Source organism: Psammomys obesus, unplaced genomic scaffold, assembly GCF_907164565.1.
Source record: "Psammomys obesus unplaced genomic scaffold, mPsaObe1.curated_primary_1811, whole genome shotgun sequence".
Classification (NCBI taxonomy): domain Eukaryota; kingdom Metazoa; phylum Chordata; class Mammalia; order Rodentia; family Muridae; genus Psammomys; species Psammomys obesus.
The window spans coordinates 3,648,879-3,675,737 of NW_026593286.1; the positions used below are offsets into that span (position 1 = coordinate 3,648,879).

General features: G+C 49.4%; 1 protein-coding gene across 1 annotated transcript in view; it reads left to right on the forward strand.

The window, feature by feature from the left end:
* The first annotated feature begins 19,658 nt into the window (after window positions 1-19,658).
* Asb18 (ankyrin repeat and SOCS box containing 18) overlaps window positions 19,659-26,859 on the forward strand; it is a 56,964-nt gene continuing 49,763 nt past the window's right edge. Inside the window, exon 1 of the mRNA XM_055616451.1 lies at window positions 19,659-19,863. Coding sequence (XP_055472426.1) covers window positions 19,659-19,863 — 205 coding nt within the window. The remainder of the gene's footprint in view (window positions 19,864-26,859) is intronic.

Sequence of the window (26,859 nt, forward strand, 5' to 3'; positions counted from 1 at the left end):
CATCCTGTGTATTATTCTAGCACTCAAAATTAAGGACAAGGGTCCCCATCACCACACCCAGCTACCTTGCTCCATACATCACACACACAGAGAGAGAGAGAGAGAGAGAGAGAGAGAGAGAGAGAGAGAGGGCAAGCTACCCAGCTAGACTGGCCATATCGACTGAGCAACCCTGCCTCAATGAACAATATGGAGAGTGATCAAGGAGGACTCCCAACCTCAGGCTCCCAGACACAGACACACATGCGCACGTGCACCATGTGCCTACATACATGATTGTGCACACGTACATGCATGCACAGAGAAACATGTGAAACAAATAGTAATGCCTAATTACAAGACTTGGCACACTAAGGTTTTTTTTGACATGTGTGGATATAAACGTGTATCAAGTAATTTTCTCTACTGAGATAAACACCTTTCTCTTTCATTTTGCTGTCATGTCATGTTTTAAACGGAATTTTCATTGACGTAATTATTCACATGCTAATAAAATAATACAAAGATCCCTTTTACACTTTGACTATCATCCAGTTGTAACACCATGCACAGCAATTCTTTATACTGATTTTGTTCAGACTTTCTCGGTATAATTTTACCCATGTTTATGTTTTTTATGCAATTCCACCATTTGTGTGAAATTGCCTGTGTATCCGTGCCTACCATCAAAATACAGAGCAATTCTAACACCAGCAGATCCCTTAACACACTGCCCTGCTACAACTGAGTCCCCTCCCCTCCTGCAACCTTTCTTTAGCCCCTGGTAGCCACAAATCTGTCCTCTGTTTCTAAGATGTATGAAGAATGTTACATCAGTGGTGTGCAGGTGGCCTGAATTATTGCAAGTGGCCTTCTTCGCTCCCTGTGATTTCATGGAGGAATCCCAGATCGTTTGTGTATCCCGGTGTTTTTTTCATTCCATGCTGCGGATGTACTGTGGTTTATTCTTTAATGAAGATATGTGATGATGATCGCCATTTCAAATAAAGCTGCTACAAGCATTCGTGGTAGGGTTTGGGATGAATTTGTTCCTCCATGAAAATTTGAGACAAATACCTAAATATGATATAAGATATTTCTGAATTGGCAAAAACTTCAACAGCAATATATGAGTGCTCCAGTTTCTCCATGTGCCCTTCAACATTTGATTCTGGTGCTGTGCTAAAGCTATTCTGAAAACTGTATAACTGATTGACTATTACACATTAAATCAGTCTTGCATTCCCAAGCCCAAGGTTGTGTTTGCGATCTGCCTTCTGTTCTACACATCACCATATCCCATTTGGTAATAGTTTTGCTTAGACTATTGTATGTGTTCTTATATGAAACCATTGGTAACATGCTTGTCATACAAAAGTTTTACTAGACTTTCACACCATAAAAACCAGTAACAGAATATTCTTTCTTCTTCTATGCTTTGAAGAATTTGTACAAAATCAGCACTATGTTGTCTTTAGCAGTTTGGTGGCATTCACAGGTAAGTACATCTGGAGTTTTCTTTGGAGAAAGGATTCTAATTTCCTGAGATCATTTCTTAATGTGTGGTAAGACTTCAGATTTTCTATCTCCTCTAGTGTCAGTTTTAGGAAGTTGTATTTTTGAGTAATTTGTCTATTTCATCTAGCTTTTAAACTTGTAGCATAAAGCGGTCACAATATTCTCTTCTCAGTTTTAACATTTGTAAGACTCAAATAGCCCTGATGTTAATGTTTGTAAGTGCACAGTGCATTCCATGCCTAGCATTGGCTACTTATGCCTCTCTTTTTTCTTCACTGGCCTCATAGGGCATTTATCTTTCTTAAATATAAAGACAAAAATTTCAAAGGGTCAATTTTTAGATTTTATGGCTATTTATCTACTATCATTTATTTTTCTTATTGATGTCCAGTCTTTTTCATTTACTTCCTTTACTTTTGTGGCTTAATTTGGTCTCTCTAATTTTCTCAAAACAAAGAAAACTGATTATTCAGTATTTCTTCTTTTTAATTTAGTCATTATAACTATAAGTTTTCCTCTGAAAAAAATCCATCAGTTACCAAGATTTAACTAAAAATAATTATATGAAAAATGTTCCCTATTTCAGGGTGTACATGTGCAGGTAGAATCAGAAGGATGTATGCCAAAGTCAGTTGTTATCTACATGTAGTGGGCTTACAGAAATGCCTATTCTTTTTTTGTCTATACAATTTTTGATAGGCCCTTTCCATTTATTATATCTTTTATTTGTGATTAGAATTAAATAACTATGATTTATGATAGTCAAGTATTGCTTACAGGAAAGGAGATAACATGGAGACATGGAGACTGGGGCCACCAAGATGCCAAGCATGAGGCTGGGGAGAGGAGAGAAATGGTTCTTCCGTGTCAGCAGTTTAGTCGCTGCAAGGAAGAAGGGTCTGTAGCATCTTGGTCCCATAGTCTATTTTAATTATATTTTTGTAATAGTGTCTTCTTTCAGCATATCCCAGAGAAATATAGCTACAGTCTTTTAGAGTGTTTCTAAGTGGATAACCTATCAAATGATAGAAATTTTAAGTTTTAATAAATCAACTGATAGTGAAAACATGGTAAATGAACACACATTTACTAACCAATGGGCAAGGAAGTAAAGAGACCGAATGGCCTCAGAATATTTGCAGAATAAAAATACTAGAGGACAAGGAAGGGGAGAAAAAGAAGGCTGCCCTGCTCAGTCATGTGGGCTTGCCCTCCAACTGCCTTCCTTCCTAGCTGCTGCCCCTGCCTGGCTTAGGGCCACGACACACACTCATGGCCAACCACAAACTCACCACAAAGACCAGAGGTTGACAGCAGCTTCACACACTCCCCTGCCCAGCCACCAAATCCATAATCCAGCTGTCCTGGCTTGTCCCTTTTGCTCTCTATATTACCTTGTCCTGGATCCCACCATCTGCTTATCTGTGGCCACCCTCTCCTGCCATGGTGACTCTCAGATTCCAGGATCCTAGGAGAAGGGGAGCATTGGGTAAGGGCTGAGTCAGATCTGGGGATGCAGAACACATGCAGGTCAGCTTAGAGAACGGAAATAAGCGTAAGCTCTCCCTGACCATGAGATCCAGAAAGGAGGCCAATGGGAAAAACAGAAGTGAAGCGGGGGCTCCCCCCAAAGCCACTTCCTGGAGAAGAGGCTAGCCTCCACCTCCAGGCAGATACCCACATTTGCAGGCCAGCACCCCTCAAGCCCCCTGTCCCCAGTAATGCTGACACTGACTCACACAACCAAAATGGAGATGTTACCCATCCCCTGAGTAGAAATTAATTCATTCTGCCTCCACAACTTTCCCAATTTGCTAGCGTTCTGTGACTGGCAGAGCCAACTGATGGGAACACTACCTTTCTATAAAAAAAACGTTTAGCCCCAGACTTCAAAGCCTTCTCAAAAGTACTTTTAATTACATTCTCCTCAACACGACATCCGAAATCGCCTCACCTCGCCTTTGTGCAGGTATTTATCCTAAGCACAATGCCCACGTCCTGTGCCATCAGTATTTCCCCTCTCATCGTTGGAAATGCGAGTACTTTGGAACTGCCTGGAGCAAATTAGAATGCACCCAACCAAGGCCTTTTGTCACGAAGCCCTTCGCCAGCGCGGCCTGCTTGGCCCTGTGAAAGCTGTGGAACCCACCGGAGTTCATTTGAGAATACTCTGCCCCAAGTCGGTCTTGCAAATTATTTCTGCCCTATGCAGAGTCTTTTTGCTCATAGCATCAAGGAGCTTTGAATCACGCATAATACATACGCGTTCATACACAGGGGGAAGGATTATTGCGCAACCAGGATTAAATAGCGCCGGTGGTAATGAGCTGACAAAAACCAAATCAAAAACCGAATCATCGCGATTCCATGTTTGCCCCTGTGGCGAGGTGGCGTGAATACGGGCGAGGAGGAACTTCAGGGCTGCCCAGGAGCGGGTTGTTCGTTCCTGTGGAGACTAGCCTGTGCCATCCTCCACAGGATCCATACCTGGACTGGGGCCACTGCGGCCACAGGGAAGCAGCCCCGCCCTTTCTTCAAGGCCCAGGAAAGGGAGGAAGGATGGTTCACTCCGAGGTCAACCAGTGGTAAGGCAGTAGCCAGGAAGATTCCCTCTGCTGCCATTTGAGGGACCTGGCTTCTTCAACTTAGCAGTGAGCTTGAGGTAAGTAAGGAAGGCCTCTCCCCCACCAACTGATCAAATAGAAGACAAGCATCAGGGTGTGGGAAAGACCAGAGTCCGTTGTGCCTGCAGAGAGTGGCAGCCAGGGTCCTTTCTGGTGGCATTCCTCCGGTGGCCAAGGACACAACACTGTCTCCGTGCAGAGCAGACAGACACAGCCAGTCGCTCAGCTCATGGCCCCCATCCCCACGGGTGTGAAGCCATCCCTCACACTTCTAGGAAGAAGAGGAAAGCTTCAGGACAATTGGTCACCTGCCCAGGGTCCACCTCAAAAAGACATCCAGGCAACCTCTGGTTCATGGATCCCGAAAATGAGCATGTGCAAGCTCCGTTTACCATCAGCCCCAATCAGATCCTGCTGTCAGGGCCCACCATGATGGAAAACCTCCTCTCTATACGAAACGTGGTGGTCACTTTGGATAAGAACATTTAGTTATCTTGGACGATTACGTTAGGGCCCCACATACATCCTAAAAGTCTCCCACTGACCTGGGAGGGAAATGGCGGCCCCTTGAGCAGGAGGGTTCAAAGCCTCCCGCATTCTCAGTTCTCCCTGGGCGGGAGAGCAGCTGGGTCTTAACAGGAACCAGAAGGCAGCCCATGCGACTGTCCTTGGGCCACTAAGAGCTGCTCGGATGTTAGAAACACATGCTGTCTTCTCCCCAAGTATCCTATGTGTGTTATTAGGTAAATAAGCCTCTCCAGCCTCCTGGAGCCTCCAGAGATGGAACTCTGGGGGCTGAGACAGGGTGCTGTCACATTGCCACCTCCCCACAGGTCTCGGGACAGCTCCAGTGCAATAAAACACCCTCCAGCTTGCCCACCGGCCTCTGTCTCTGACAGGAGTCCCTCAGATTGCAGAGAGGACCCAGCTGGTGAGTGCGGAGAGCAAATCCACTCTGTGAAATAGACGCCTGCAAGTGGAAAGGCAGCAGATCACAGAGAACCTCCACAGGACCCTGGCCCTCGGGACAGCACCTGGCAGGCACTGGGGTACTGGCTGCCCGAGGCAGGCACCTGCAGCCCAGGGCTTCTGCAGAGCCACACGGCTATAAGGAACTGCCCCAGCATCCTCTGGGGTATGGCATGTGTGACCCGTGTCTCTGTTGACAGATGGGAAGCCCACCCTTCTGAGGGGAATCTGATCCTTCACTGATGCCACCACAAAGCAGAGATACGCAGATAATTGGGGTTCGTGGGCTGGCTCCGACAATTCCGTGAGTTCCAGACCAAGGTGGACAGGGACTGAGGAACAACACCGGAAGTTGTCCTCCAGCTTCCGTATGCATGCCTTCACACACGTGCACTGCACACATACAAACATACATACACATATGCATACGCTCACACGCATGTGCGCTGCACATGTACAAACATGCACACACACACAAAGGCACACACACCACTCTCTATTCTGTTCATTTACACTGAGTTGTAAGAAATAACACAAGAGCGGAGGGAGATCCTATGTCCCACTACCCAGCCTCCCTGAGGCAACGCCTTGCAAAAGTATCACAGGAGCTAGACACACACACACACACACACACCTAAAATTAAATGTTAAAAAAAAAAAAACCATAGTGCAACATTACAGGAACAACCGACGAAGACACAGGCTCTTGTTCAGATTGGCCTAGTTTCCCTGGCATTCATGCGTACGCGCACTTTCAGCCCAGTGCTACCCCATCCTCGAACAAGCATGCCTCCTCTCTTCTGCCCGCCTCCATCCCCAGTCCCGCCAAGCACTGCTCCTGGTCACTACTTACATCTGCCTAGGAGCTATCTTGGTTTGATGCCCTGGACCTGCAGGGAGCAGCCGAGTCCAACAGCCCAGCAAATGGTCATCAGCAAGGATGTCTCCGACCAAACTAGACACAGGAGGCGAAGGCTCGGTGTGTCCAGCCAAACTGGCTGACCCGACAGCGCTGCTGGGCCCTCAGGGAAATTCCTTTACATTCCTCTCACTCTTTGAGGCACTGCCTTGGGAGAGTCTCACATGTAAACTGGACGTAAATCAAGAGCCTTGGAGCTAACTGACCCTCCAGATAAGGTGGTCCAAGATGGTACTGACCTAGAGGGGAAACTGAGGAAGGGAAGATCACAGCGCCTGCTCTTACTCTACACCCAGCCTTATCTTTGGCGATTTGTGCATCAGACCATGTATTCTGTCATCAGCCAAGCGCCTCAGGGAGGGAGAAGCCTTGGCTTCTCTCCTGGATCCAGAGAAGTAATCACGGGAGCACGGAGCTTTGGCTACGTGATCCATAAACACTCTGCCCAACACTGTCACCCATGAGGACACGGGGCCCAGCCGATAAAGTCCTCACCACAAGCCAGCTCACAGAAGTATCATGCTTTCCTACTTTACAGACAAGACAACAGAGGGACAGGAAGAAGCACGTCACACATGGCTGCTGCGATGTGAACCAAAAGGCTACAATGGCTGTGTTAATTAATTACACTGAAACCCAAAGTCCCACCTCTACGGCCAGCCCCCTTCTCCTTCACAGAGTGGGCGGTCAGCACTGCTTGCTCACCACTTGCTGGGGCTTGCTCTCTAGGCCTGACTGTGAGCCCGGGCCAGGCAACCATCGGCAGAGTGGCAAGGCCACTGCTGCCCACTGCTGGCCGATCTGTGCAGTTTCTCCAGCCATTTCTCGGGGCTCAGGTAGAGAGCAAAGCCAGCCTCTGGCCCATTCTAAGTGACCAGTGAAGGCCATCTCTAGAGCTGAAAACGCCCTCCATTCACCCGTTCATGGAGAATGGGTGGCGGTGTTGATACGGCTCCCTGAGGCTCCCCAAGGAAGCCTCCCCCAGCTTCCCTTGTGTAGAGGTAGTTAGAAGCTTGGATAGGAACTACCCCCTTATCCCGAGCGAGATTTTCCATCCTATGATTCCAAGGCCGGCCAGAAATGGAGCTGAGCCCCTGGACAGACAACAATCCAGAAATCACCCAGGACCATACTGTACTGGTCTGAAATGTGATCAGCCCCAGGGCAAACTACACTTGTGCTTGGATGGACAGTCAGCCTGTCTGCTCACACTTAGAGAGTTATCCCGGGCCCTACTATGGCCTGGCAGGCAAGCTGTAGGTGATAAAATACTGCCTTACTTGCTTCTGCACACACTAGACTTGGTTTTATTCACCAGCTGCTGAAGTGTTCAGCGTGGCTGCTTCAAGCAGCTACAGAAACTCTCACTGCCCAAGAACAGACAACAGCATTGGCGTGGAGCTGGTGAAGGAGCTCTTTTTTTTCCCCTGTCAGAGTTGACCCTGATCTCCAAACAGTATGCCCAAGACTGAACACATTTGTCAAAACTCAAACTACTTACTTTAAAGGAGGGACTTCAGAGCAATTGAGAGCGTGCATTGTTCTTAGAGAGGACTTGAGCTCAATTCCCAGTCCTCAAGGCTGGACAACTCACCTAATGCCTGTAATGCCAGCTCCTATGGATATGGCACCCTCTTATGGCCACCAACTGAACCTACATGCACAAGTGGGCTCACACACACACAGATACCATAATTTTAAAATATTTTTAAATGGGGTGATTCAACTCTGTGTGAATCCTGCTGAAGAGTTTTGGAATTTGTTTGGGGGTTTCCTCCATCTGAGGACAAAGTCCCATTTTCAGGGGGCTTCTATGGCACGTCATCCAAGGGAAAGCCCAGTTAACAGCACCATATACAACCCGTCTGTTCTCAACTCCCTTTCCTAGGCTGGTGCTCCCTTGTGAGCTTCCAGATGGAGCGTGCTCAGAAGACTCCCATGCTACTAGTGCAGGGGACAGAGAGTCCGTCTGTCCAGTACTCACCACAACATCATCCCCCCCACACACACACACTTCCTCACTTTCCCCAAGGCGGTAGTACCGAGATGGCCAACTACACTGTCAAATCTCAGACCACACAGTGGAGGAGAGAAGACTTGGCTGCATCCCTGTCTCTCTCCTGCACTCGCTCCTCACCTTCTTCTCCTAGCTGCCTGATCCTGGTCCTCTACATCATTCTGGTTTCCTGGTAACAGCATCCCAGGTAGAAGGTCCCAAATGTCCTCTAAGTGCCAATCACTTCCAATCCCTGTCCCCACATTTTTCTGTAACTAGACTGGCAGACATGTTTCCGATTGCCTACTCAAGCCTTCCCCTTGGACTCAGAATGGCCAGCTCACTCTTCAAACATCCATGTCAAACTCCACAGAGCTCGTCTCTCAGCCCTCCCCAGCTCAGTCCACAAAAGCCCTGGGTTCCCTCTACTTCTCCTCTTGCCCGTTCCTTTACTCCCATCCATAGAGCTTCTTATTTCTATAGTCTGCCTGACTTCCTCTCAGGTGCTAAGGAGGGCAAACTGTCTCCTGCTTCAGACCCTACATAACTTCCATGCTCTCTACAAGAGCCAGTGTCCTTATAATGACTTCAAACCCCTTCCATGATGTAGCCCCCATTCACTGGGCCTCACTCTACTCCAGAATATCACCAGCATATTCCTTCCTCAGATGTCTTTGTCTCTGCTATATAAATGCCTAGAATGCCCCCTACCACCCGAAGCCACTGTATCTGCAGGCTTTCTCCCACTCTTCCTGCTGTCTCAATGTCACCTAATCAAAGATGTCCTAGCCATCCTACACAGCAGCCACCCACCCCCGAAGCATTCCCCACCCCTCGTCTTCCTCTGCACCACCTTGTGAGGGTTCACCCCCCCCAATGCTGGTACCTGTGCTCTGTGATGTGACGACTTCCCTGGTTCCCCACTGTATTCCCAGTACCCCGATGATCAACTGCATTATCCATGTGTCCTTTCTCTCCCAGCCTCCTGCTGAATCCTCACTCTGCTTTAGTTGGGCTCTCCTCACTCAGGGCCTTCTTCACATTCACTTCTTGGCCTTAGGTTCAGGCTCATCTCGTTGAGGAATTCTCAAGAATAAGAACCCAAGTCCCCACACAGTTCTGCCATTGCTTGTCACCTGATCCACCTTTGCCCCTTACCTCTAAGCCCAGCAGGCTCTTGTGGCTATCCGGCTGACCTGTCAGTCTTGGCACAAAGCTCACAAGTGGATGACGGGGTCACACTGCCTGTACTCTCCCACCTTCTCAGGACCAGGAGGAACCACGCTTGAGTCTGAACTCAGGCCAATAGATGGATCACTCGGAGAGAGTTTCCCACAGTAATGGGGCCCACCGCTGTGTCGGCTGGCCAGGAACGTGAGCTTACTCCTGCCCTAAATGTGGCTTTGTCTAGCAGCTGAAGCAATGGGATGGCTGTGCAAAATGAGTTTGCCCGGCACTCAGGGAACAGTAGCTCTGTGGAGACGAGGGTCCTCACACACAGCTCTAAGCGCAGAGCTGGGAGCTCCTCTTCCGTTCTACCCTGCTCTTCCTAACAGTCTGGCTCATCAGGGAGGGCTGGAGAGGCTGTACTTCTTCCTGTCCCATTAGACATGACATTCATCTTCTGGTCTACCACAGGGGAAAGAGCTGGTGTCCCACAGAACCTTGTGTAGAGGTTTTCTATTCAGTCGGATATCTGGTTTACCTTGGGACTCGTTCTAGCATGGAAACACCCAGCTCCCATGCTCCACTCTAGGTGTCCTTGGCAAGAAAAGGACTTGGGAGGCCAAGGCAGCTCCAGCCCACCTTTAAGAACAGCTCTCAGAGGGGGGAGCCCGGCCACAGTTGCACATGCAGAGTACAAATGGAGGTAAGACCCTCGAGCAAGGCCACACGACCTAGAGCTCTTCCAGGGGCGGCAGACACGATGCTGATTGTTGAGTGGAGGGTACTTCCCCTCTGCCCTCCTCCCCGTCACCTCCAGCAGCGAGAAAGCTTCCACCAGAATACATTTGAATGGCAAAATAATTTATGCTTAATTAGTGTGCTAGATTTAAAATTAGAAGTTTAAATGCACAATCAATGGATTGTTTAATCTCATTGTTTTGCCACTCATTAGCCATTCTTTCTAGATGCCTCTGACAAGGGAGTGTTCTCCTTATTCCCAGGGTCCCCTTCCTTCTCCTGCCCATAAATTATGTCAGATTAACCTTCCTCAAACCACATCCTTCCAGGGTCACAAGAAGCCTCCAGAAAACTTGAATAGTTTCTTGCTGATGGTGGGACCTGGGGACTCAGCCTACTTCCAGGGTCTGCTCCCAAGCAGCCTGGTCACCTGGTGCCTCCCACCCTTGACAGCCAGTCTGCACGTGTGCCCCTTTACTCGCTCTTTGCCCTCCCTCCATCTAGGCTAATACATTCCCCCCTTTGAAAATTCTGCCCACTTCTTAACTCACAGGTCTGACTCTACTTGCTCGTCTCTCTGAGCCTCGTGAGCTCCTGGTCCACCAAGAGCCACAGCTGTTTCTAATCTTCCCAGCTGTGTTTCAGCTCTCTGCTCACGGAAAGTGACTCTGACTTCGCTTCACCATGAGAGCCCTCTCACCAGTCCGGATGGGGGATAGCTTCATAACTGTCTCAGCTTTCTCTCCACTGGAACGTCCCTCCAGTGGCCCTCGCTTTCCGATCACCTGCTCCTCTGCCCCATTCTAGACTTCCCTCTTCTGCGGCACTCTCAGTAAAAGGAAGTCGCTCTCAATGAGCTTCCACTTTGTGGGGCAGACACTCCCTCAAGTCTCTCATCTCCCACAGTGCCTGATCCATATCTTCTCTGCGTGAAAGCCTGCCACCAGAGTCTCCCACTCACATCTATACTCCTGCCTGCCCTGAGTGCTGAAGGCCTCTGCTTCTCTGGCCACCCCCCCCAAACGGTCTGTGGAGCCCATGCTCTCTGTGTCCAAGTGTCAAGCATCACCATGCCGACAGCCCTGGGCTCAGCATCTTCTCTCCCACACTCTGCGTTTACTGGGTAATCTTATTACTGATGCCCTGTATTTGTTCTTCCAGCTGAGAGTTCTGAAAGATCGGGGTTAGGGAGACAGCACAGCAGTTAACACAACACTGGCTGCTGTTGCCACAGACCAAGGCCCAGTTCCCAGAACCCACGTGGCAGCTCACAACTGTCTATAGTGATGGTTCCAGGGTGTCCAGCACCCTCTTCTGGCCTCTGTAGTAGGTACTGGATACACATCACACACACACACACATACACACACACACACACACACACACACACACACACGTATAAGCAAAACGTTCGTAGACACTAAAACTTGAAAAAAAAATGTTTAGAGAGTCCTGGAAGATGCGGTTATCTAACCTTTTTGACCCAAATCAGCGGGGACCGAAATCACGCGAGGGGAGCCTAACCTGAGCTCACCTTCCTCTTCCCGGGGCACCCCTCCCTCCCCACAGCCACGCAACCTGTGGGCCTGGACCCTCCTCCCACCGGCACTGTCTCTGTGTCTTCCGCCATGGCTCAGCTGTCTCGGAAAACGCAACTACGGGACCTCCTGCATTGTTGATCCATTCTCTACCACCCAACTATTGAACAACACCGGCAGCTAGCTGCACAAACCTCATCAAAAAACCAGAGAAGGCCTAGAGCAAGGCACCAGCGCAGAGCGGCCTGGAGCTTGGTTTCATCTTTGGACCTCCAGCATTTTACGTCTAGAGGCTGAAAGCCTCCTCCCATGGGTGGGGCTTAGGAGCTCCCTCCCCTCCTCTGCTGTCTCGGCCACCCACACAGGGAATCTGACCCTTTGCTCCTTGTCTGGCAACCACCCTCTTCTTGACTTTTTCTTGCATGTGTTGGCTCATTCAGCCATTTGAAAGCCACGTCGCACACAGAAACTAGTCTCCATCATCTGTAAACTGGATGTAAACTGCATCTAAAAGCTTAAAATAAAAATAATTAATTTTAAAAAACTTTAGAAAAAAAATGCCCGGACCAGCCAGAAGGGAACCTTCTCAAGGAAGGGATTTAGAGCTTGTTAGAATGACTTACAGAGGAGATGTGATGGTCTCAGTGGAAGGTAGGAACACACCTGGCCTGGAGAACCACTTATATATGAGCAATTCCAGGACCTCGAGGGTAGACCCTCTTCCCAGTGTGATCACACTGAACACATCCTCTTTTTATGCTTTTCACTATTTTTTTTATTTTTTTATTAATTACAGTTTATTCACTTTGTATCCCCCATAAGCCCCTCCCTCCTCCCCTCCCGGTCCCACCCTCCCTCCCCCTTCTTCGAGCATGCCCCTCCCCAAGTCCACTGATAGGGGAGGTCCTCCTCTCCTTCCTTCTGATCTTAGTCTATCATCACATCAGGAATGGCTGCATTGTCATCTTCTGTGGCCTGGTAAGGCTGCTCTCCCCTCAGGGGGAGGTGATCAAAGAGCAGGCCAATCAGATTATGTCAGAGGCAGTCCCTCTTCTCATTACTATGTAACTCACTTGGACACTGAACTGCCATGGGCTACATCCATGCAGGGGTTCTAGATTATCTCCATGCATGGTACTTGGTTGGAATATGAGTCTCTGGGAAGACCCCTGTGTTCAAATTTTCTGGTTCTGTTGCTCTCCTTGTGGGGTTCCTGTCCTCTCCAGATCTTACTATTTCCCACTTCTTACATAAGCTTCCCTACACTAATTTTTTTAAAAACTCAAATTAAAAAAAAAAAAAATCCTGCAAATCTCTTCCCTAAAAAGTGCATCCCTGACAGTGATCAAACTCACTCCTCTCTCAGTTTAAAAACAGATTTTCATTTAACAATAAACAGTAAGCAAATTTCCATGTCATTAAATACCCCAGCACAGCGTCTCAGAGACGCAGGGCCCCGCTGGATCAACACACCATGGCATACCGAACCAGTTCTCTCTTGTGGATATTTGGGTCGGTTCCAGCTTGTAGGGGTTCATCAAGCTGCCCCTCCCGAAAAAGAACGCCCTTGGAGAGAGGGCTCACTCTCCTGCAAATGACAGCTCTCCAGCTCAACCATTTCCAGACCCAGCATCCGCTGAGGACAATTGTAACTCTCTGCTCCATCAGCCGCTAATCCCCTGGCCCACACCACACACCCAAACACAGTCCCCTCTGTCTTCAAGCCACCATTTTTTTTCACTCATTCTCCAACATTTTCTAAGCTTTTCCCATGAATGTAATCTTTTAAAACCAGCTTTGGGGGCTGGAGATGCGCCTCCGTGATAGACTGCACACTTAGAGCATGAGGTGTTGGGGTCTGAGCCCGGCACCCACTGTTCACAGACCTGGCACCATCCTCTTCCAGAAAACTGACAAACGGTAAATATTTGTTTAGCGATGGCCGTTACTGCAGTCACCAGACTCCTTCGCCTTCCGCTCTGCATCATCTCATACGCACACTACCAAGAGTAAAACCAGACAATACATTCTGCCACCCAGATTTTTATGTCGAGCTCAGGTGGCTACAGCCTTCCTTTGCCAATTTAATGTCTCCTTCCAATTTGTACATCTTTATAAACCGGTGAGACGACATTATCTTGGGTGATCTATCGGTAATTGTGCTTCCTCGTGGATTCGCTGTCCATGTCCTTGGCCCTTTGCCCGGGGTCCTTCTCTTGCTGCTGTACAAACCTCTGTAATCAGCACATACTTGGTAGCGTGGCTTTTCTCCCAACATTCTTCTTCTGTTAAATTTCCTCAGCATTGATGTGATTTGATTGTTAGGAGTCTCTCCTCACACCCTGTCCAGTTTCCTACCTTGTTGGTCTGTGGAAAAGCTATTATTTTTGTCATTTAGTAGGGTAATAGTCTTGCTTACTGAATGTTTTATAGGTTCTAGTAAATATGGTTCAGTTGATGTGCTTGTATTCTCTTCTCTGTGTGTGCTGTACGTGTGGGCACATGTGTGTTCAAGTGCACACACACAGGGAGAGGCTAAAATTGGGTGTCTTCCTCAGTCTCTCGCCAGCTTATTTTTTGAGACAAATCTTCTCATTAAGCCCAGACCCCGACCATCCAGCTAGACTGGAGGAATCCTCCTGCCTCTGCCCTCCCAGCACTGGGGCTACAGGTACACACCTGGCTTTTGACGTGCTGGGAACCTAATCACAGGTCTGCAGACCTGTACAGCACAGTGAGTGCTTTACACCCTCAGCACAGTCCTTGTGTTACATAGTCGCCTGCAGACAGTGGCCGCTTAGCCCTAGATTTGAAGTGTGTGTGTGTGTGTGTGTGTGTGTGTGTGTGTGTGCGCGCGCGCGCATGTGTGAGAGCCTCTGTGTAATGAGCCTGCAGAGGTCAGAAGACGCATTGGCTTACCTAGGACTGGAGTTGCAGAGTGGTCAGCCATCATATGCATGCTGGATCCAAACCTGGGCCCTCCCTCTGCAAGAGCAGTAAGCGCTCTTCACAGCGGAGCCATCTCTCCAGCCCTGTCTTGTGGGATTTTTACCATATGTTCTTATTTCCTGTGTCTGTCCTGTTCCAGTTTCTAAAACTTCTCAGAGGAGGAAGAACACCAACGGGGTCCCTTTGGCCTTACACTCCCTCACATATGGTGTCACACCTCTGGAGATGCTCCTGGCCTCACTCTCATCTCTCATGCGTTTCCCTGGTGAGGATTTCATTAGAGCTTTCAGGAGGACGAGTTTGCTTGTGTGGCTTTGTCTCTTCTGGGTTCCCTTTGGTTCTGCTACTGAGAGGTATCCTTTGGTCCTTCTGCTTCCTGGGAGGGGCCAGCCTTAGTCAGGTATGGGAGGGGGAAGTCAGCAGTGACTGAACATTGCCTAATTTGGGGATGGCTAGAAAGATCATCTGGCTTCACATGGGAAGCCACATTCTGCAGTTGGCTTCATCAGTAATGAGGCTGACATCCTGACCCCTAGGTCTGGTGCCTCCTTTCAATTGTTTCCAAACCAAGACAGGCAGGAAATGGGGACAGTGAGCTGCTTTTTTCCCCCTTTGACAGCAGTGAAAAATACATCCCCACATTGGTTAAGATGCCATCTATTACTTTCACAGAGACTTTCTCTCACACTTTTATTCTAGCTCTTGGCAAGCTGTAATAAGAAATGGATGTTAAAGATTATCAAATGGTGTTGTCAAGATTTGTTTCTATTATTTTTAATCATGGGTGTGTGTGTGAGAGGGGCTATGTGCATGTGAATGCAGGGGCCCATGGCAGTCAGAAAAGGGTGTCAGATCCCCTGTGTGGTGGGCTTTTCTGTTGACCTCGGCAGATTTTGTCTGCTGGAGCTACGAACTGAGGACCTGAACGAATGGAATGGACTACAGCCTCGCACTGTGGAAAACCTTACTTCAGTCGGCGTGTACTTTTATACACAAATGTAACAAAGAAAGCAATGATCCGAGGAAGGTTGTTGGTGTTCAGAAAAACATGATCAGAAAAAAAAAAGCCAGTAAGCAGATACTAAATTGTAACAGACAAGCCCTTTCCCAGAACTTTCTCAGCAATTGAAGCACAATTATCTGGCACACACTACAGACTATTTCAGGGAAAGCCTGAAAGCGAGGCATTTTACAGGGTACACTGTATATATTCCTGGATACAGGGTACACTGACCAGACTGAGTTCTATCACTACGTTCTGACATCCAACAACAACAAACACATCTTATACATGGAAAGTAAATGTTTGTCACAGGAGGCACAAAGTCATGTCCAAGAACAACCCAGGAAGCAGAATACGCCTGAGGGAAAAGGCCCTCTGCCTTTCTTTCCTGGAGCCTCTCACACAGTTCCCAGAGGCATTCTCCACATGCACCATTCTTTTGACCGTGTTCCAACACCTGAAGCTGGAGTTTCAGGCTCTTGTGAGCCATCTCGTGGGTGCTGGAAAATGAACTCAGGTCATCTGAAAGACGGTAGTGTGCTGGCCAGTGTTGCGTCAACTTACCACAAGCTACAGTCACCTGAGAGAAAGTGGCCTCCATTGAGAAAATGACTCCATTAGATCTGGCTGTGGAAAAGCCTGTGGGACATTTTCTTAATTAGTGATTGGTGTGGGAGAGCACAGCCCACCGTGGGTGGTGCCATCCCTAGGCTGCTGCTCCTGGGTTCTGTAAGATAGCAGGCTGAGCAAATCATAGGACTAAGCTAATAAGCATCACTACTCCGAGACCTCTGCATCAGCTCCTGCCTGCAGGCTCCTGCCCTGTTTGAGTTCCTGTCTTGACTTCCTTCAATGATGAACAGTGATGTGAAAGCAAAAGCCAAATAAACCCTTCCCCTTCCAAGTCAATTTTGGACATGGTGTTTCGTCACAGTGATGTCCTAATTAGGTCAAGCAGTGTGACTTCTGTCAGTGATTTCCTGCCTGGTTCCTCATGAGTCCAGTGAGAACACAAAAGTCCCTGCCCCTGACCTCTGAGAAGAGAAAGCACAATGGCACCACACGGCTTTAGGAAAGGCCAGTCACATGCCAGCACCATCAGGTTCCTTACGGTCTCAGGACAGCAAGAGCAGCTGGCCTAAGTGAGGATTCCAAAGGGTTTCACCAGCGAAGTATGGTGATACACACCTGGACTTACAACACTCAGGAGGCTGAGGCAGGAGGGTCACCATGACTAGTCAAGGCTACCCCAGACTACCCTGCCAATGAGAGCTGGAGGAGTGGAGTAGGTGGATGAAATCCAGATGTTTGTGCTGGAGAACAAACACGTCCTCATCTCCATCTGGGCACCTCCAAAATAAATGACTGACCTCATCAAGATAAAACCTCCTGGCAGACTCACCAGAAACATCTCACATGCCTGGGTGGTGTCACAGCCCACCAAAACCCAGAAAAAACTAAGTGCCCCCTCCCTCATCGCACAAAGCGCTGCCGTGGAAACGGCCCTGTCACCCGCTAGGTCGATGGGCAAGCCGGCCCTGTCACAGAGCAGTGAACATGGTCACCCTAGAGCCTGGGTCGGAACTGTTGCCCTTGGAAAGGAGCCAGGGTCGCAGCTAGAAAGAATGAGAGATTTTCAGGGAGATTGAAAAGTCCCTGGCTCCTCCACCTCTCAATTAAAGAAGCCAGGAGATTCGCCACTAGAAGGATCAACTAGATCCTTTTTTGTTGCTATAATAAACTACCAGCAGCAGGCAACTTTACAAAAAAGAACGTTTCCTTGTGTCTCAAGGTTCTAGAGGTATAAGGTCAAAGGTCTTATCTAGTGATGGCCTTCTTGCTCACAGAGTCCCAAGGTGGCGTGGCCATTTTGTGGCAAGAGGCAGGGAGCATTGTGCTTGTGTCTCTCTCTCCCTCTTACAGAGCCACCAAGACTCAGTCATGGGGCCTGCGCTCTAAAGACTCCCATCCTAATCACTCTCCAAAAGCCCCACCTAGAGCTGAGCACCACGGCTCCCACCTGTAACCCTATCACTGGAGAGACTGAGGCAGGAAGACGGCAAGTGTCAACCAGACTGGACCATACAGGGAGAGCTTTGCCACAGTCCTTCCAACATCCCAGAACTGTCTCGAGTCAATCGTAAATGCAGACAAAGGCCTGAGGAGATGGCTCAGCCAGTGCAGGGCCTGACGTGCAAGCTTTTGGATGGGAGGTCTGCAGCGCCCGTATAAAGCGGGACTTGGTGAAGAACCGTTACATGCCCTGCACGGGGCACTGGAGATGACTGACGGGGACAGGGCTTTCTCCTCAGTCAGGCCAGGTGGAGCCGTGGATTTAGCATCAGTGAAAGGCCCCGCCCCAGGAAATAAGGTAGAACCAGTTTAAAAATTAAGGTACCTGATGTTTATCTCTGGCCTACAGGCGCGAGAACACACACACACACACACACACACACACACACACACACCCTCCTGTGCATGCATAGCCACAGTACACAGGCACTTCAAAGTCGGTGCTCGACCTCATCAAGGCAAAAACTCACAAATGATGCATACACCATACACATACAAAGAGGAAAGAGAAAAACAAGTCGGTTCCCCTCAAATATGGGGCTTTCGTCTCCACCAGCAATTGTTTAAAAGTTAAAAAAAAAAAAAAAAACATGGACGCTTCGCCCAGTCAGAGGAAGCCGGGATCTACCTGCCATGACCTCCTTATGTACTGTCAACCTTCCAAAGACAACCGCTTAGAGAGAAGATGAAATCCATGGTTTCTAAGGACTAAGGGAGGGGGAGGGGAGAGCGGTACTGACTTCCACCCTCATATCATGGGGGGATGGGGTGGGAGGCAGGGAAAGTTCATCCAAGAAAGACAGAAGCCTAGAGGAGAAACATTCATGCTGGAATAGAGAAACGCATGTTGCTTAAATATAATTTGTGTTAGTTACATTTCGCTTCCTAATTTACACATCACGGCCTTGATAAAGGGTTACATTCTAACAAAATTAGCCGGGACCATTAGCATAGTGTATGCGGCGCTGATTAGCCACCGAGCAGATCGCCGGGTAATTAAGATCAGCGAGGGCCGTATTTTGAGGCATTGTCATCCTATTACCCGCCTAACAAGTGCTGCGCCCTCGCCTCCCTTCTGATTTGGGGCTTGCACAATGCCACTGTGCCTCTGTACACTCCCGCCCCTCGCCCACCCATCCCTGTGGCCGCTCCCCAGCCTCAGAGCAAGTCAGCTGTCCCTGGGGAAAACAAACCCAAGACTCTAATGCCAGGACTGGGGACGGAGCCTGGCGGATAGAGCACTTGGCCAGCATGCAGGAAGACCTGGGTTCCAGCCCCACATAAAACTGAATATGGGGGCCTCGGGCTGTCTTCCCAGCGCGCAGGAGGAGGAGGCAGGGGGAGCAGGAGTTCAAGGTTGTACCCCACTGCAGGGTGAGTTGAGCCCTCCTGGATGGATGCAAATCGATCAGCAAGTAAGTGAGAAAGAATATCAGCACAGCAGAAGGCCCAAGACCGGGTCAGGTAGATTTCTGTAGCCTCAGTTTTGAGAAAGGAAACGGTCATCCCTGCACTCCGGAGGCTGAGGCAGGAGGATGGCTGGTTCAAGTCCAGCTCAAGCTACACAGCCCGGTGGTTTCAGTGAAAAATGTCTCCCCAGAGGCTCACGTGTTTTAACACTTGGACCCCAGTTGGCGGTGCTTCTTTAAGAGATTGTGGAGCCTCACTGGAGGAAGTGAGTCAAGGGGGCTGGCCTCGAGGTCTTTTAGCATAACCCCACTTCCTGTCTGCTCAGTGCTTCATGGCTGGGGAAGTGATGTGACCAGCTGCCTCACACCCCCGTCACCGGGGTCACCGTGCCTTTCCTGTGGTAATGGACTGTAGTCCCTCCAACTGTGAGCCAAAATTAGCTCTCCTTTGCGTTGCTCCCTGACGGGGACTTGGTCACAGCAATGAGAAAGGGAACTGACTCAATCCTCTCCAGCAAACAAAGTCACCTTCAGAGTTTCCCTCTAAAGAGATTTTCTTCTCCACTGCCTATCTCTCCAGCAGCCTGCACAAGGGCCACAGGAAGAGGACTCCTCAGGCTTGCAGGCAAGATGGAAGCAGCTTGGGCCCTCCCTGCTGACAGTAACCCAGCCCTGGTTCTATTTATAGCCACCCACTCTGCTCTGGGGAACAGGACTAACTTTAGACATGCATTAGAAGCAGAGAAGAAGGCCGGCCACCACACAGGGACACCACAATGTCCAGCTGGGACTCGCCACCAGATTACCCCCTCAGCTCGGACTTAGTGAGGAGACTGAAGTCTGCCCTGGCCACTGGGGACAAGGACACTGTGCAGGAACTGATCTGCACTGAGTTGAGGCCCGTGGACGCCGTGATAGAGCTGGCCAACGACGACTGGATGAAGGAGCCTTCAGCCCCGCTGCCCACAGGCGCACTGCTAGGTAACCACGGGGAGGCCACAGGCCAGTCTAATGCATGCTGGGGGCTGCCCTGGAGAGAAAGGGTAGGGGTTCAAACCTGTTTGCATCCTTGATATCCATTTCTCATATAGCTATGTGTTAAATCAAGTAACAAATGGAGAGACTCTCCAAGACAGTAAGTGTACTGGCAGGTAGACACTGTGATGGGCAGCAACTTCAGAGTGTGTTCAAAGATGGGTGGCAAGAGGAAGCTGTAAAGACAGTGTCTTAGTCTGGTTTCTATTGCTGTGAAGAGACACCATGACCACGGCAACTCATAAAGGATGTTTCAGAGGTTTAGTCCATTATCATCATGGCGAGAAACATGGCAGCCTGCAGGCAGACATGGTGCTGGAGAGGTAGCTGAGAGTTCTACATCCGGATCCGCAGGCAGCAGGAAGAGAGAGCGAGACACTGGGCCTGGCTTGCGCATCTGAAACCACAAAGCCCACCCCTAGTGACACACATTCCTCCAACAAGGCCACACCTCCTAATAGCGCCACTCCCTGTGCGCCTATAGGGCCCAGACAGGAGAACTAGGTAAGACAAACTCTGCAAAGATCAAGGGTAAGGCTGCAGGTGTCACCAGGTGGGGCAGGGCTTGCCTAGCACACCCAGGACTCTGGGATCCTTCCCCTCAATGTCAGAATAAGTATATAAGTCACCATGGCCGATCTGTTTGCATTGGACAGACAGCCACAGGACAGACAGACATCCCTACACAGAAACACTTTCTATGTCAGGTCTTGGTGGCCTTTGTTCTGGCAGTTTCTGTAACTTCTAGTCACAGGCATAAGTGGGAGGTGATTCCTCTCCCCCAGTTTTGCAGTGGTGTGCTGTTCCTAGGGTTGGGCACAGTGACTTCATCTTCAGCAATGCTTACATACATGCCTATGGCGTGTGCTGAAGACATGCATGTGTTGCCTAGGCTCATCTCCAGCATCACAAAAAAATAATCGAGAGAAAAGCAGCGTTTCTGCTCTGCCTCAGGACAGGCTGTTCTCGGGGCCATCTCTCTCCTCCTTTATCCACTTGTGGCTATAAATTTCACAGACCCACTTCTCTATCAAAGGGGCCATTTGATGGTCTTTTTTCCATATCCAAAAAGATCGGCGGTAGGGGCTGGAGAGATGGCTCAGTGGTTAAAAGCATGTAGTGCTCTTGCAGAAGACCCAAGTTGGGTTTCCAGCATTCAAGTCAGACAGCTCACAGCTGCCTAGAACTCCAGTCCCAGAGGTAATATGGCCCCCTCTTCTGGCCTCTGCAGGCACTACACACACATGCACAAACAAAGTGTGCCTGCACACGTTTTTATCAGTTTAATTTACAGTACACATGCATACATACTTCAAAATAAAATAACCCCATGTACCTACATGGGTTTTTTTTTAACCCATCACATATGGAGATTAACCACGACCCTTACACCAAATGCCTGGGGAAGAAAGTCTTTATACTACTGTTCTTAAAAATAATGCTGTCTTTGATACCGTCTGTATGCTTTCATTCTTATACAGCACTCTTCTTCATATAGGTTCCAGGGAGCCAGGAGAATAGTACCTGAATATAAAATTTTCTTGGGATGTGTTTCCAAAATCCAAAAGGAAGTAAGGAAACACGTTTTGCCATGGCCATTACCAGCATGAGAATTGCCAGTTTTGAGAATTGCCAGTTTTGAGAATTCATACTGAAACTGCCACTTTAATAAGGGTGCGCTGACAATTCTTCCCCGCCTGGTAGGCCATTCCTGTGCATGTATGCGTGCATTCATGTGTGTGTATGTGGATGGGTACACGTGTAAGAAGGAGGATACACGTTTGTGGGGAGTGAGCATGCACTTATGTACATGTGCCCGGGGAGATGCAGAGGAACAATACCTCAGGCTGTGTCTGCCTTGTGTTTTGAGGCAGGGCCTCTTCCCGGCCTGGAGCTCACCGTGTATGCTGAGCTGGCGGCCAGGGAGCCCAGGGATCCACCCACCTCGGCCAATCCCAGGTGTCACATCCAGCATTTCTATGTGGGCTCTGGGGACTGAACCTGGGACCTCATGATTGCAAGGCAAGCGCTTTACCAGCTGAGCCATCTCCCCAGCCCTTAGCTACCCTTTCTCTTCTCACCAGATGAAGGATTTTGGTTTTGCTTGTAGCGCTCTTCATTGTGTGAACCCATAGCCGATGTCTCCTGTTCCCTTGAATCCTTCTGGACATTGTCACATAACAGAGACATGATCTCCTGGTCACATTTTCGGCAAGGTTGGCCTCCGATCGAAATCAGCTGTTTTCTAGCAGGCCAGGTGTGTGTCTGTGGTGCTGGTCCTGAGCCCTGAGATACATCCCTTAGTCAGACCCTCAACAGATGAGCATCCGTGTGCTTACATGACACTACACGTTCGCGCACACGCGAGTACATGAGTGCACCTGTATGAGGACCATGCACGGTCCATGGCTGCCAGGGAACAACTCTGAATTCATGAGAGGTGGACGCCCAAGGTTGGAAGCTCTGAGGAATCCATCCCCATGCCTGCGGCTGGAGCATCCTTCCGAGGCCGACACTCCCTGCTTTTAGAGGGGTGCTTCTTATTCCTCATATCTGGGCTCCACAGGCGCTTGAGCCGTGACCTTCAGCTTAGCACATCTGTGCAGGAGCCAGATGGGAGAACTGAAGGAAGAGGTCTGGGCCTTTTCAGGTGGCAGGTGGCGTTGTGATTGGCGATTGGTGCTCCACCACTCTGCACTCTGCCCTGAGGCTGATGGTCATGAACCGCCTACCTCTTCCTTGACCTCTGACTCCTGTTCAGTGCAGTGTTCAGAATGTGCTAGAAAGGGAAGAGCTAGGTCACTGTTTCCGTCTGCAGTCTTTCTGCGCATGCCCAGCTCCTACCCACAGCTCCCACCTCCTCACGGGTTTTCCTTAACCTGCTGCCCTCCTCGCAGCCTGCAGTCATGCCACCTGCCACCACCTGAACGGAGGAAGTGTCCTTTTTGCACATCTCTCGCTAACACCTCCCAGTGGTTAATATCTGTATATGGAAAGCCTCTCTTTAAAAAGTCACCTCTTTCCCAGGTTGCTAATTTCATTGCAAAGTCTTTCCTGTCTGGTGACTCTGCGCCATTCTTGAAACTGCAAAAATTTGTCAGAGAAGTTGTATTCCCCCCCCCCCCACACTGCGATCTGTTGGTTACAGAATCTTACACCCAGACTTCTCCCTGGTGGATATGTGACAGCGCAGGGGGACGATGAAGACTCTCAGAGTCAAATCTGGTTCAGCTGCCACCACACACTGTGCAAGCCACGCACGGTGCTTTTCTGTGTGTGGCCAGTGTTTCTCGGTGCTGTGGAGGCCATGGGAATGGTCCTCAGGTTTCCCAGAGTAGCTCCAGGACAGGCTGAACCCAGACCTGCTCCTTGCTCTGCTCTCAGAGATACTGACATCCTAAAGGCTCACAGTGGTCCAGAATTGAAGTTGGCGTGTTTCTAATTTTTTCTTATATGAACTTTGACCCATGACACTACTGAGTTTTAGGCATCCTTTGGGAGCCACTGCCTTAGGTCATGGGTGTCCCTGCATTCTCCGGGCTACTCTGAAACCATCCTCCCAGAGGTTCCCTGTGATGGCCTGAAATGGTATAGGCTCCTCTCCTCAGATGTGGGGACGAATGCTCTCTTCCTAAAAGTGACGGTGAGTCCTCAAATAACATTCCAGGAGAAACAAAACTTAGTGGGATTACAATGCACACGTGGTCTTTGGGATTCCTGGAAAGTGGTCACTGTGCTATATATAATACAAGATCACGTGGACACTGTATAGAATTCAGGAATGTGGAGGACTGGGAACATACAGGGATAGGGCTAGGAAAGGGGTAGAGGAAAACAAGAGCCAAGTGGGCAAAACCATTCTGAATAGAGAAGAGGCCTCCATCTCAAGAACAACCACAGTGGATGGAGCTCAAGGCATGGTTCAAAAGATGAGGGTGTAGGGGGAAAACTGAAGAGAGACACACTCATTGTGAGCTTGCTGGCCTACAGAGCTGTTTCTCCACTAAATCATATACATATCCATTCCCATAGACAGAGAGAGAGAGAGCACAGCTGAGAATGTGATGGAAATAAACCCATCTGGTACTCATGTACCCCTTGGTACAGACTGACGAACCAGGAAACCCAGCTGTGGCAGAAGACAGAGCCATCACCCCCTAAGGGGTCATCAGGAGGGAAAACGCTCATTATTCCAGACCCCCTTAAGGAGGTGGCACACCAGTGCCTTGGAATATGCCTGCTCTGTCACAGAAGGGACGTGAGGTACCAAGACAGATGCTGGGAAGGGGCTGGGATCTTCCAGCTAACCCTCAGTCTTCCCAGCGAGCCAGTGCGATTCTCAAGCCCACCTAGCTCAGGACAAGACCCTCTCACTCACCCGCTGGGAGGAATATGAGGTGTCCTGTGTTGCTGGCTCTATGTTCAAAAATAAGGGGACACTCTACAGGTGATAGGCATTGGAGTCCAAGCATGTACAGGAGTGCATGTGTCTGTGTGTGTGCGTGTGTGTGTGTCCGTGTCTGTGAGGGCAGTCTATGTGTGTGTGTGTGTGTGTGTGGCCGGTATAGTTGTTATGCAGAATAACTCACAATCTGCTTCCCCATCCCAACAGAAATGTCCTACTAAGAACTTCACCTCCCCTGCCCATCTTCACCACCCACCTCCTCCCAGACCCCATTCGAGTGGGGTCACCTCTCTGAAAGGTCACCCCGCTCATCCAGACGGCCACCTTACCACCACCTCTGCAAGAACGCACGCCCTTCATCTCCATTGGTTCCTGAAAAACATGGCCGCCTTAGTTTTCTGTTGTAACAAAATGCCTGGTGCAGGCTAATTACAAAGAAAAGACGCTTACTCTGGCTCACAGTCTGAGAGACTGGCTGTGCAGAACGGGGCCGCTTAGCTGTTCATCCCCTTGACTGCACTGCAGCCTGGCATCCAGTGTCCTGGTGGACACGGCTGGAGCAACCTCATGGTGACTCAGAAGCCAGGGAGAGAAGGAGGCCAGCCGGGATGTTTAGCAAGCTCTTGTTTTTCTTCTGTAGTGTTGTGTCTTTTCCAAGCTCTTCATGATCATGTATTATTGTGTATAACATTGGGTTTCGTTGTGCCATTATGTACACGTATGTAACCTGTTTAGGTCACATTCACACCTTCTCGTGACTCTCCTACACTCTTGCTGACACCATTATTATTCCCAGGCAGATTGTCCTTGTGTGTCCGTGTGTGTGTATGTGCGCGCACATGTGTGCCTGTATTTGTGTGTGTGTACACACGTGTACGTGTGCTGTATGTGTGTGTCTGTATGTGTGTGGTGTGTGTGCATGCTTGTGTTTGTGTGTGCGTGTGTGTGGTGTACGTGTGAGCATGTAACCATTACTGTATGTGTGGTGTGTAGTGGGGGGGGTATATGTACATAGGCATGTATGGTGTGTGCGGTGTGTGTGTGCATGTATGGGGTATTGTATCTGTATGTGTGGTGTGTGTGTGTGTGCGTGTGTGTATGTGTGTGGTGTATTTGTGACTGTGTATGTATGGTGTGTGCGCATGTATGTATGTATATGTATGTGTGCATGTGTATATGTATGTATGACTGTGTGTTGTGGTGTGCATGTGTGTATGTGTGTGTGTGCGCGTGCGCGTATGTGCTCTAATGAGTTTAATTAGGACGGGTCACAGAAGCCTGGCCTCAGGGTGCTGAGATTACAGGAACGTGCCTTGTGCTATGCCTGGCTGTTTACATGAATGCTCAGGATCTGAACTCAGATCCTCGTGAGCCTGCGGCGAGCACGCTGCTCACTGAGCCGTCTCCCTGAAGTGTGTTTTTTAAGCCACCAGATATTCTAAACTCACGCGCTTCTCCCTGGCCTGGCTCTTTAGATCCAGTGTCTTAAATGGGGCCTCAGCTTTGAGAAGCTCAGTCGTGGGGTGCAGCGCCGGCTGGACCAGCGAAGCCCCTCTGTTGACATTGCGCTGGGCGGATGTGGACCCTAGTAATGGTGCCTTTCTGCAGAGAAATGCTTCGCTCTACTTCGGGCCAAAGCCAACCTCCCACTATTGATTGTTCATGACAATTGCCTGATTTGTCCTGGCTTCTTTCCCACACTGACTGGAACACAGAGGGAGAGAGGGCGGCTGAGAGGAAGGTGTCAAGACCCGTCTAACCCCTCAAATGCATCAACCGTACAATTTAGTAACTGCCATAATCGCACTCCTTAAGAAACAACTGATTACTAATTGCTATTATTAAGGGTATCAGCCTTCTGTGATTCAGCTGAGGGCACAGCATATCCAAGTCAAGATGCCACTTGAATTCCTGATGGAAATAGAGGGACGGATGTATTGTGTTGTTTAGGGCGATGGCATTTAAGCATCCAGGGGAAAGCTGAGGAAATCTAATTGGGCTTTTATTAAGGGATCTCCCCTGTAGCAGCTATAGGTGGGAGTGGGTGCACATAAATGAGAAGCAAACATTTTTGTGCACACGTTTGAAAGTGGGGACCAACTGTGAAAAGGACTTCTCACCCGAGGTTGGGTGCTGAAGGCACCATGACACTTAGCCATATCCACCAGGCCACCATGTGAGTCATTCTTCCTTACATGTGAAGAGGAACGCCACGTGAGCCATTTAAGCTGTGAGAGCACACGTGGCTCCTCCCACAATAGAGACACAGAGACCAGAGCAAGTGTGTCGATGAGGGCCTCTCGGGCCAGCCGTACAGTGGGAGGTGTCAAGGTCCCACAGTGAAATGACCTGGGCTCTCACTTTGCCACTGTCCACGGAGCCTTGAACATGTCAGTCCATCCCTCCGAAGCTTAACTCCCTCACTGAAAAAGAAAATGACACCAGCAGCTCCAAAGCTCTCTGTAAACTGAGCTGACGAAGGTTTTGAGAAGGGTTTTTGTCCCTGGAGATCAGCATCACCGGTCCCCAGCCAGCCT